At 27.8% G+C, this 10,592-nt stretch overlaps 6 protein-coding genes across 6 annotated transcripts; 4 read left to right on the top strand and 2 right to left on the bottom strand.

Annotated features, from left to right (window-relative positions):
* Positions 1 to 328: 328 nt before the first annotated feature.
* LOC113791012 (uncharacterized) lies at positions 329 to 1,215 on the top strand. Its single transcript, XM_027340729.2, has 2 exons — positions 329 to 986; positions 1,055 to 1,215. The coding sequence occupies exons 1-2, from the start codon at positions 560 to 562 to the stop codon at positions 1,183 to 1,185; spliced, it is 558 nt and encodes a 185-aa protein (XP_027196530.1). The 5' UTR covers positions 329 to 559; the 3' UTR covers positions 1,186 to 1,215.
* Positions 905 to 2,659, bottom strand: LOC113791008 (deoxyribodipyrimidine photo-lyase-like). The gene has a single exon (XM_027340726.2). It carries the CDS (start codon positions 2,549 to 2,551, stop codon positions 1,187 to 1,189), a length of 1,365 nt encoding a protein of 454 aa, XP_027196527.1. The 5' UTR covers positions 2,552 to 2,659; the 3' UTR covers positions 905 to 1,186.
* A 186-nt stretch (positions 2,660 to 2,845) lies between these two features.
* On the top strand, positions 2,846 to 3,366 carry LOC113791010 (protein lifeguard 3-like). Its single transcript, XM_027340727.2, has 3 exons — positions 2,846 to 3,039; positions 3,104 to 3,163; positions 3,237 to 3,366. Exons 1-3 carry the CDS (start codon positions 2,846 to 2,848, stop codon positions 3,349 to 3,351), a joined length of 369 nt encoding a protein of 122 aa, XP_027196528.2. The 3' UTR covers positions 3,352 to 3,366.
* Positions 3,367 to 5,176: 1,810 nt separating this feature from the next.
* LOC113791011 (ubiquitin-conjugating enzyme E2 R2) lies at positions 5,177 to 7,092 on the top strand. The gene is made up of 6 exons (XM_027340728.2): positions 5,177 to 5,320; positions 5,395 to 5,515; positions 5,703 to 5,789; positions 5,847 to 5,944; positions 6,010 to 6,144; positions 6,219 to 7,092. Exons 1-6 carry the CDS (start codon positions 5,253 to 5,255, stop codon positions 6,460 to 6,462), a joined length of 753 nt encoding a protein of 250 aa, XP_027196529.1. The 5' UTR covers positions 5,177 to 5,252; the 3' UTR covers positions 6,463 to 7,092.
* Positions 7,093 to 7,984: 892 nt separating this feature from the next.
* LOC113791095 (potassium voltage-gated channel subfamily KQT member 1-like) lies at positions 7,985 to 9,949 on the top strand. The gene is made up of 3 exons (XM_027340824.2): positions 7,985 to 8,185; positions 8,277 to 8,768; positions 8,847 to 9,949. The coding sequence occupies exons 1-3, from the start codon at positions 8,014 to 8,016 to the stop codon at positions 9,812 to 9,814; spliced, it is 1,632 nt and encodes a 543-aa protein (XP_027196625.1). The 5' UTR covers positions 7,985 to 8,013; the 3' UTR covers positions 9,815 to 9,949.
* Positions 9,803 to 10,520, bottom strand: LOC113791013 (uncharacterized). Its single transcript, XM_027340730.2, has 2 exons — positions 10,114 to 10,520; positions 9,803 to 10,033 (listed from the first exon to the last, which is right to left on the bottom strand). Exons 1-2 carry the CDS (start codon positions 10,283 to 10,285, stop codon positions 9,858 to 9,860), a joined length of 348 nt encoding a protein of 115 aa, XP_027196531.1. The 5' UTR covers positions 10,286 to 10,520; the 3' UTR covers positions 9,803 to 9,857.
* Between the last annotated feature and the right edge of the window lie 72 nt (positions 10,521 to 10,592).

Here is a 10,592-nt window from a genome sequence, read left to right as displayed (position 1 = left end):
ATACCCGAAACCTGATTATTATCCCAAAAGTAGCGGTAGCGGTAGCGGTAGTAGCATAGGATTTTCGCGAAGATCCTCTTTTTGGAAATTCTTTGTCTTTTTTTTTGAATATCCTCATACTGCTACTACCGATGATATATAAAAGTATATCATTTTTTTTCACCGATGCTAGTAGCAATAATTTAAGTAAAGAATTGGATTCTCTATCTCAAACAGAAAAAAAATGGATCAACACACCTTTTTTCTGGTATTGATACTGGTTATTTGTATGCTGTTACCCAATCAAATATATAGTAATGCATGTGTGCGTATACCACTTCCTCTTTTTTGCTATTCGAATGTTTTTGTCCAATTTCATCTGATTGGATTTTTGTATTATAATTTCAATTGAATTTATTTTTTTTGATTTTTTGTTTTTGTAAATTTAAATCTATTCATTATTTTTTAAGATTGATTGATTGATTGATTAAATCAAGATTAGAAAAAGAATCATTAATTCATTATTTTTTTTTGAAAAGAAAGAAATCAACAGGTGTTACAGCCAAAAAGAAAAAAATTAATGAATGTTAGACAACGTAAACGTAAATGCCGTGAGCCAAAATTTTTTGATTCAGAAAGATCATCATATCTACAAGAATTATATGATGAATATTTAACAACTAAATGTCCGGATGCACGAAAACAAACATTATCAAATTTGGCAAATTTTGCCTATAATCCGGAAAATTATGGTCATCTAATTTCAATGTCAATACATTGTTTATTTTTACAATCAATCGATTCGACTGATGATTTTATTGCAATCACATCATTAAAAGGATTATGTAATATTGTTTGGCATCCAATTGTAGCCAAATCAATTGGACAAAAAGAATCAATTATAAAAATTTTATCATCAATTGAATGTAGAAAATATTTAATCGATTTTATTATTAATGGATTATTATTATTAGTCATCATTTTTAAAAAGATGAACATACAAATCGGTAATGAAAAATGACTTGATATGTTTATATATAAAAATTTAACAAAAAAAAACATTTACTGTTTTTAGATAATGATGATGATGATGAACAAATACAATTTCGATTAAAACGGTTAATAACAATGATTGGTAATGATATCAAAGATGTTCGTGTACAAAATTATTGTCATTTGTTAATGGATAATGATGATGATAAATAAACTATACTAGACGTGGTTTTTTTAATTGAATTACTTTTGGTGCAACAATATTTTTGAATGTTGATAATGTACGTTCACGACTTGATTTAAAATCAATTATTGGTTTAGGATAATTTTTTGGACAAAGTTGTGGTTGTTTAATTATATATTGATGAATATTTTGTTTCAATGGAAAATCGGCAAATTCTGGTAACCATTTACGTACATAAATACCTTTTGAATCAAATTTTTCACCTTGTAACATTGGATTAAATATACGAAAATATGGTACACTATCAGTTCCACATCCGGCAACCCATTGCCAACTGAATGGATTAATAGCAGGATCAGCATCAACAAGATGTTCATAAAACCATTCTTCACCAATTTGCCATGGTATTAAAAGATTTTTAACTAAAAATGATGCAACCAACATACGAAGACGATTATGCATCCATCCAGTAGTCGATATATCACGCATAGCAGCATCAATAACAGGAAATCCAGTATTTCCAGTTTTCCATGCTTCCAAATGATCATCACTGAATTCGGGCCAAAAATCACGATATTTTGGATTAAGTGGTATTTTTGTCATATCCGGATGATATCGATTAACATGATATGCAAATTCACGCCATCCAAGTTCCGAACAAAAACGTTCAGTTGATTTTGTATTCAATCGTTCATAGATTTGTCGAACACTAATCTCACCAAAACGTAAATGTGGTGATAATTTGGATGTACCATCTTCACAGAAAAAATCTCTTCCATGATCATAATCCGATAATTTTGTTTTTACAAATGATTCAAATCGTTCTTGAGCGGCTTTTTCACCAATTTTCCAATATTGATCCATTTGATTCCATCGATCCGAATCGTCCATTTTCGGTAAATCAATGTATTCATCGAATTCAAGATCAACATAATTTTTTCGGCTATATTCGGGAATCGGTAATGGTTTTACTGGTGAACAATTAGCATGAATAGATTTCCAAAATGGTGTAAATATTTTATATTCTTTAATCATATCTTCGGGTTTGAATATCAAATTAGGTTGAAATGAATCATGGATTTCATCATAATCATCCGGTAATTCGAAATCCAATCCATTCGAATGTATTCGTTCGATTTCAATATATTTACTTAGATATTCAAATAATTCGGAAATTTTATCCGAATTATCTAGATAAAGTACTGGTATCCAAAATGGATCAAGCTCTTCAAAAAATGTTTGTAAACTTCTACAAAGCCACCATTTTGATGTTAAACCTAAACGTTTTTCCATCACATAAACAACAATTACTTGTTTTTGTCGACGTACTGCATGATATAATGCTGGATTATCAAATTGACGTAAATCTTTTTGTAATAATACTAGATAAACCATTGTTTTTTATCGTCAAAAAAAAAATGATTTCGAATTTACAAAACAAAATTAAAAAAAAAAATTCAATGTGTTTCAACAAAATCGAATTAGGAAACAACAATAAACAGCGACAGTGGCTCCACCAACCTTTGTTAATTATAATTAATTTTCGAATTTCAAAAATCTTATAAAAAATTGGCCCGGCAAACAAATTTTAGGAATTTAATTTAGTCTCGATTTTTTCTACTATCATTCGTTGACAAAGAAATCAATTTTAATTGTTTTGAAACAAAAATAATAATAACAGAGAAAAAAATGGGTAGACATAGTAAATCACATGGTTCATATGATGTTGAATCCGGTAGATCACCAAGTCCACATCGTTCAATTGATTTTGGTTCAACATTCAATTCTATTACCATACGTAATGCATTTATACGTAAAGTTTATGGAATATTAGCATTACAATTTGCATTTACAACATTGATTATATTTTTGGCTAGAAACAAGTTAAGTGGTATATAGAGAATATCAAATTATTTTAAACTTTTTTCTTTCTTTTTTTTTGTATAGCAAAGAAATTAATCAAGTTTTCACTGGTCCAAGTGCCGGTGCACTTTATATTGGTTCATTGTAAGAATTTTTTTTTCCAAAAATTTAATTTTAAAATTTCATAATTTGATAACAAATATTTATACATTTACAGGGTAGCTTATCTGGTCATTTATTTTACATTGATTTGTTGTGAATCATGTCGACGTACCGTACCGAATAATTATGTTCTACTGATGTTATTCGTAAGATTCTTTCAATTTTATTGAATATTGATCTTTTAAATCAATTCTTTTTGTTTTGTTTTTTCGGCAGACATTTTTTCTGGCAATCGTAATGGCCTTTATTTGTTTACAATATGATTTAGAAAGTTTATTATATGCTGCCGGTATAACATTTATTGTTTGTTTACTTGTTTCATTATTCAGTGCTTCAACATCGGTAAATAAAATTACAACTAATTATCAAATTGAATTCAATATTGAGCCGTTTTTTTTTTTGTTTTAATTAGTTTGATTTTACAAGATGGTCATGTATAATGTTTATCGTATTAATAATATTTTTTATTGCCGGTATTGCAATGATGTTTATTCATGATCGTACGACTCAAATTATTTATTCAGCAATTGGTGTTGTTGTTTTTACCATTGTAAATATGAATTTTTTCGTTTGTTTGTTTTGTTTCTAACACAAAAATTACTTTCTTTTCATTTTAAATAGTATTTAGCTATCGATACACAAGCAATATTAGGTGGACGTGAAGTTGAAATATCACCCGAAGAATATGTTCTTGCCGTTATACATCTTTATATTAATATAATCAATCTATTCCTTATGATATTAAGAATTATTGCACTTACAAGACGTTAATATCTCTGTATCAAGATTGATTATTAAAAAAAAAAATTTAAAATTTTCGTAACAACATTTATGAATTAACCAAAAACAAAATTAAAAAAAAAGTTAAATTAAAAAAAAAAATGAATCGTTGTTTACGTTGCGCTCGCCCAACAACACTAACAAAAAACAAAACATCCAAAAATTAATTATCCTGACAAAGTTCATCGTGATCATATTTTTTTTTCTTAAATTTTAATAATCGAAAATAAAACCCGAAAATTAGAATTATCGTTCAAAAGAAGAAGAAAAAAAACGTAGTGAAAGAAAAAAATTAGTGGTGGCGAACAACGGTGGTGGTGGTAATTTGATGGCTGTAAAGTAGTAAATGTTCTTATAAGATCTTCTTGATGAAATATCGTTCATGAATTTTTTGCTATTTGATATTGATGCGATGTATGTGTTTGTATTTGTTTGTGTTTGAATATTTTCTTTCCTTATCATCATCATAATAATTATTTGGTCGGGTATCTTTGTGTGTTTAAAGCAGCAGCAGCAGAAAATATAACCGTATAGCCCGTAGGTGTACGGTTTTTCGATAAAACCAAATGTAAATGTTATGCTCAATGTTTTATTTTTCTCGACAATGATAATGATGATGATGTCTATATTTTGTCTTCGAATACTTCTTTTGATCATGATTTGATTTATTTTTGTTTTTCGTTCTTTTTTTGTTTTGTTTTGTTTTTTGTTTAACACAGCCAAATTATCATCGTATATTGGTATATGTCATCATCGCTACGCATCGTCTTCGTTTGTTGTCCTTTTTTTTAAGAAACAAAAACAAACAAATCCGATCAAATTGATTTTAAACTTTTGGATAATTTTCGAAATTTGTTTTAAATTTTAATAGGATCTTCATTTTTTTCAAATTGAATTTAAAAAAAAGCAAAAAGCAAGAAAAGATTCCAGGTATGTGTTTCATCATATGATCTAACCTTTTTATAAGTTTCAAATATATAAGCAGCATTTTTGTTTTCAAGATTATCATATGTTTTTCTTATGAAACAAAAAAATGTAATTAACATTATGTTTTATGTGTTTGCTACGTTAACAACAACAACAAAAAAAAACTTCACAAATTGATGACGTCTTGTTTTTCTTCAAAAAAATTAATTTTCGCATTTTTTTCTTTTCCTTTTTCTTAGATTCATTCTTATTGGTTATTGTTTTTCATTTCCTGATGAAAGAAAAAATAACCGAAAAATAAACACGCGGTTATAACAACTTAATTATTGTCAAATTATCAATTAAAACAACAACAACAAAAAAAATGTCCACATCATCGACTAGTCAGGCTAATGTTAGTGCTATTCGTACATTGGCATTAGAATTCAAAAGGTTTGTATGGATGATATTTAGTCTATTCAATTAATTTTTGTTTGTTTGTTTTGTTTTTTTATGGCCATTATCAGTTTACAAGAAGAACCAGTTGAAGGATTTCGTGTTAAATTATTAAATGAAGATAATCTATTTGAATGGGAAGTGGCCATATTTGGACCACCTGAAACACTTTATCAAGGTGGTTATTTTAAAGTAAGTTGTTGATCCTAGGATGTTTGATTGATGAAAAAAGCAAGTGTGGCAAGCAAAAGACCTTGATCTAGTTTTTTATTTGTTCATTACAACATTAATCTTGTTTCCTTTTTTTGCTGAAGGTTATTTTTGAGATTTTTTTTGTTCTGAAAAATTCTTGTTGTTTTTTTATTTTGAAATTTGATAGGCACGTGTTGTATTTCCATCCGATTATCCATATAATCCACCATCATTAAAATTTTTAACCAAAGTTTGGCATCCTAATGTATATGAAGTAAGTTTTTTTTTTGATTTTTTTTTGTCATTTTTTAAATATTTTATCTTTGTATAGAATGGTGATCTCTGCATTTCGATATTACATCCACCGGTTGATGATCCACAAAGTGGTGAATTACCATGTGAACGATGGAATCCAACACAGAATATTAGGTATTTTTTTGTTTTTGTTTTTCTATTAAAATTTATCAAAATTTTCAAATTTTTTATTTCCTAAGGACAATATTGTTGAGTGTAATATCATTGTTGAATGAACCAAATACATCATCACCGGCAAATGTTGATGCATCAGTAATGTATCGTAAATGGAAAGATTCAAAGGGTAAAGATAAAGAATATGAAAATATAATCAAGTATGTATTTCCATTTTTCATTCATCTCATTGTAAAATGTTAAAATTCTCAATAATTTTTTGTTTTTCATTTAGAAAACAAGTTGCCGCAAGTAAATTGGAAGCCGAAAAAGATGATGTTATTGTGCCTACAACATTGGAAGAATATTGTATTAAACATAAACATAAACCAGATTTAGATATGGATTTAGCCGATTATTATGTTGATGAAGATTATGATGATGATGATGATGATGATGATGATAATTATGATGTTGATGATGAAGAATATTGTGATGAAGAAAAAGATGATGATGATAGTGGTAATGGAGAATCTTAAACAAAGTTTCAAATGAACATGATCATCTCAAAAAAACTGATTTGGAAAAAGATGATTATATTCTCTTTATCGCAATTTATGTAAATTTTTTTTTCAATTCTCATTTTAAACATTTGCAAAAACAAGCCACATCATTTCAATCAATTGAATCAAATGTAGCAGCTTCAAAAATCAATATATAGCTTTCAAATTTTTTTTCTCTCTTTAAAATTCATCGATTGATTTGATTTTGGTTGTTCCCATTTTTCATCAACACAATCATTCATCATAATCATAATATTTTTGTTCGTGATAAATAAATAAAATTCTTAGGAGGCAAACCAACTCTATTTTACCTGAAATACATTGCTGCTCTTGAAATGTTTGTTCCATAATAACCCTCACACACACATACACTTTGAAAAATTTTTATGCCCAATTTTTTTTAGTAGCTTTGATTTTTGCTTTCAAAATTTTAATGATTGTAAAATTTCTAGACACTTTTCTTGACAAAAAACAAACAAACAAACACAAAATATTGATTTGTATTACGAATTATGGATAATCATTACATTCTTTTAATAATAATAAAATACACAGATATTGAATTTAATAAAAATAAATTTTTTTTTGAAAATATTTTAAACTTCATCCAAACTTTTTGATTTCTTCCTTTTTCTTTCACTATTATCATTGATACTATTACTACTTTGATCATCATCATCATCATGATGATGACGATGAGATTTTTTACTATGACGACGACTACTACGTCTACTACGAGATTTTGATTTTGATTTCGATTTAGATCTTAATGATTTAGATTTTGATTTTAATGATTTTGATTTACTACTTAATGCTGTTGCCGATCCTAATGATATTAATCTTTTTATTGATGATGATTTTCTTGAACGACCACGACGACGACGACTACTACGACTAGAAAATCTTGAACCACCACAACAAACATAATAATAAAAAGCAAATAATATGGCTACCATAACACAAATTCCTATAAGAAAATCAAATAAACCCATCCGGTTGAATCTTTTTCTGTTGTTGTTGTTGTTTGGATCGAATTTGAATAAAATAAAAAATTTTCTTTAAAAATTCACAGAAAATTCATTCTGTTCTTATATTCATAATAATGTTAATTTGATTTGATTTAATTGATTCGATAGCGGAGGAGAAGGAGGGAAGCTAGGAGAGTTGGTGAGAGGAGAAAAAAAATATTGCTAATTCATTTTTGAAAAACAAATTTTTCTGTGAATATATGAATTATTTTGACCATAATTAACCTAAATTATTATATCAATATGATCAATATGGTAATATTATTGATAGTTATTTATCGATTCATCAAACAACCAATGATGATGATTACCTTGAAAATTGGACCATTTTTTTGTTTGCCCGATTGAATGTCTAGTCATGTTCTGAAGCTAAATTCGATTTATCGGATCGATCGATCGATTTTTTGTTTTTCGATCAATTCATTTTTCAATTTGTAAACGATTGGTGTTGTTGATACATAATTGAAAATAGTAATTAAAACGAAAATATAGAAAAAAAATGTTTGAATTTCATCAACCATTATTGGTACGATTAATCAATACACCAAGAAATAAATATGTTGTCTATATGTTTTTACATGTACCAAGACATTGGCTTAGTATTTGTTATCAAATTTTTATGATGATGTTGATAACGGTTTGTATTCTGGTCACAATGTTTATGCAAATTAGTAAGTTCAATCATGTTAATCAATCAATTTTCTTCAAATTCAAAAAATTCAAATCAAATTTTTTTTTCTTCAAATTCCTTGATTTTCATAGATGTTGGTAGTCAAACCGAATATATTGTATTATTTTGGTTAGATCTTTCCTGTTTGATTATATTCTGTTCAGAATTTATATTAAATGTATGGGCATCAACTGTATTACCACAATATTCAGGTCCATATGGAATATATTGGATGTTAATAAATCCATTATATATTATTGATATGCTTGTTATTGGTGTAACAATTGCTGATGTTGCAATGGATTGTGTTTGGTTACCATTGGCTGCCGGTTTACGTGGTTTTCGTATGATTTGGTTTCTACAGAATCGTTTTGTTATGATTCGTTTATTATGGAAAGCAATTTGGTCGGAAAGATTTCAGCTAATGGTTTCGATTTATTATTGTGCAGTATGGGTTTTTTCATTCGGTTTTCTTATGTATTTTATTGAACAACCTTTTAATGATTATTTTAATACGGTTGCTAATTCTGTTTGGTGGGCTGTTGTTACATTTACTACTGTTGGTTATGGTAATGCTGCACCAAGTAAGTTTTAATCTTTCTTTTTTTAAAATTATGATAAATCGAAAATACTTCAAATTGATCAAATTTCCTGATAATTAGTAACAACTGCAGGCAAAATTGTAACAGCATTTGCAATGATACTTGGTGTTTGGTTATTTGGTCTTCCGACAGGTATTGTTGGTGCAGCATTAGCATTAAAATGTGAAGAAGAATGTAGTATGGCTGGAACATTACGACAGAATTTCGGTGCTGCAATGGTACAAAATGCATGGCGAGTATATCGAATATGTAAAGAAGAACAACGACGACAAGAAGATGATCCACCATTATTAGTTCGTATATCATCAATTAATCATTCATTACAATTTACCAGTCAACCAAATGTACCATCATCTGATATGCATGAATATTTTAATCCGATTGCAGTAAAATTTGTATTTCTATTAAAACATGCATATTATAAAAGAAAATTTATTACAAGTGAAGAGATAAATGATTCAAAAAATTTTTATGCAACTTATATGCAAACAAGTTGGCAACAGACAAATATGTTATTGAATATACATTCAAAAATTGATCATCTTTGGGATTCGATGACTGAAGCTCGTCTACAGATTGAAACATTAAAACAACAAGAACAACAACCACCGCAACGACAACGACGAAGTATAGCCAGTGATCATGATGGCAATGATGATGATAATCAACCTCCTCCTCCGCCTGGTGATGATGGTCAATCCGGTGGTCAAAACGATTTACCATCAGATCGACGAACCAGTGAAACAACGGTAAAAAGTAGTAATCATTCTGTTGTGGATAATAAATTCACTGTTAAAGATAGTCCATTTTTATTACTGAAACAAAATGGAATTCCATTAAAACGATTATTACGAAGACAAATTCAATGTTGGAATTGTCTTTATCGAAAACATTTAAAACGTAATCATCGTAAAAGTATAGAATTAGATGATGATGAACAACAACAACAACAACAAGAAACTGAAACACCACAATTATTATTAGATCTTTCAACACCACGTTCATCACAACATGATCTTTTATTATAAGATTTTTTATAATGAAAAAAAAACGAAAATATATTTTTTGAAATTAACCAATAACATTTGCCCATTCAAGAAAATGAATTATACACCATAATACATTAAACATGATTGACATTATCATTAAATTATATTTTAATTCTTTTCGTTGCATAAAATTCATCATACCAATTGAACAGCATAATGTTGCACCGGCTACTAATGCCCAAACTGTTGTCATGTTTACTATATAAAAAAATATAAATAAATTTTGTTTGTGAAAAAAATAATGAAAATAATAAAACATCATTAACATTCATACTTACATAAACCCATTAATGGATGATAAATATATCTAATTAATTCATCGGTTGCTTGTTCCGGTATTGGTCCTTGATATATACCACGTATACAATATGCATGATAACCAGCATACCATGTTATCATTGTAATAACAATATAAATCAAACAGAATAACCAATGAAGCCGTTTGTCCATTTTTTTTTCTTATGATGATTTCGGTATTCGATATAAAATTGAAATGAAAACATTTCCCATTCAACATATTGATGATGATGATGATGGTTGAAAAAATTTTGAGGAAAATCAAATCATAAAGATTATCAATTTTTTTCCTGGTAATTTTCAAAAATTTTTTTCCTCGAATTTTTTTTTGTGTGTCTTTTCGAAAAAAAAGTTGTATAACAATGTAATTTGTTTGTTGTTTGATTCGATTAAGATTAAGTTCAGTTTGGTTTTGTTTTTTTGTTTGAAACAACAACAAAACAAAAATGTAGAATTTAAA

The sequence above is a fragment of the Dermatophagoides pteronyssinus genome, unplaced genomic scaffold, assembly GCF_027571235.1.
Source record: "Dermatophagoides pteronyssinus isolate colony J.1.1.1.1 unplaced genomic scaffold, Derpt_VIB-CSIC_2022.12 sq0012, whole genome shotgun sequence".
Taxonomy (NCBI): domain Eukaryota; kingdom Metazoa; phylum Arthropoda; class Arachnida; order Sarcoptiformes; family Pyroglyphidae; genus Dermatophagoides; species Dermatophagoides pteronyssinus.
This window is presented reverse-complemented; position numbering and strand designations above follow the sequence as displayed.

Bases quoted from the DNA above. Each gene is read 5' to 3' on its own strand.
- LOC113791095 (XM_027340824.2), top strand. From the start codon at position 8,014: ATGTTTGAATTTCATCAACCATTATTGGTACGATTAATCAATACACCA. The intron at 8,186-8,276 runs GTAAGTTCAATC...TGATTTTCATAG, and splicing joins CACAATGTTTATGCAAATTA to ATGTTGGTAGTCAAACCGAA. The intron at 8,769-8,846 runs GTAAGTTTTAAT...CCTGATAATTAG, and splicing joins TTATGGTAATGCTGCACCAA to TAACAACTGCAGGCAAAATT.
- LOC113791010 (XM_027340727.2), top strand. From the start codon at position 2,846: ATGGGTAGACATAGTAAATCACATGGTTCATATGATGTTGAATCCGGT. The intron at 3,040-3,103 runs GTTAAGTGGTAT...TTTTTTGTATAG, and splicing joins ATATTTTTGGCTAGAAACAA to CAAAGAAATTAATCAAGTTT. The intron at 3,164-3,236 runs GTAAGAATTTTT...ATACATTTACAG, and splicing joins GCACTTTATATTGGTTCATT to GGTAGCTTATCTGGTCATTT.
- LOC113791012 (XM_027340729.2), top strand. From the start codon at position 560: ATGAATGTTAGACAACGTAAACGTAAATGCCGTGAGCCAAAATTTTTT. The intron at 987-1,054 runs GTAATGAAAAAT...TACTGTTTTTAG, and splicing joins AAAGATGAACATACAAATCG to ATAATGATGATGATGATGAA.
- LOC113791008 (XM_027340726.2), bottom strand. From the start codon at position 2,551: ATGGTTTATCTAGTATTATTACAAAAAGATTTACGTCAATTTGATAAT.
- LOC113791013 (XM_027340730.2), bottom strand. From the start codon at position 10,285: ATGGACAAACGGCTTCATTGGTTATTCTGTTTGATTTATATTGTTATT. The intron at 10,034-10,113 runs GTAAGTATGAAT...TTTTTTATATAG, and splicing joins TCATCCATTAATGGGTTTAT to TAAACATGACAACAGTTTGG.
- LOC113791011 (XM_027340728.2), top strand. From the start codon at position 5,253: ATGTCCACATCATCGACTAGTCAGGCTAATGTTAGTGCTATTCGTACA. The intron at 5,321-5,394 runs GTTTGTATGGAT...GGCCATTATCAG, and splicing joins TTGGCATTAGAATTCAAAAG to TTTACAAGAAGAACCAGTTG. The intron at 6,145-6,218 runs GTATGTATTTCC...TTTTTCATTTAG, and splicing joins GAATATGAAAATATAATCAA to AAAACAAGTTGCCGCAAGTA.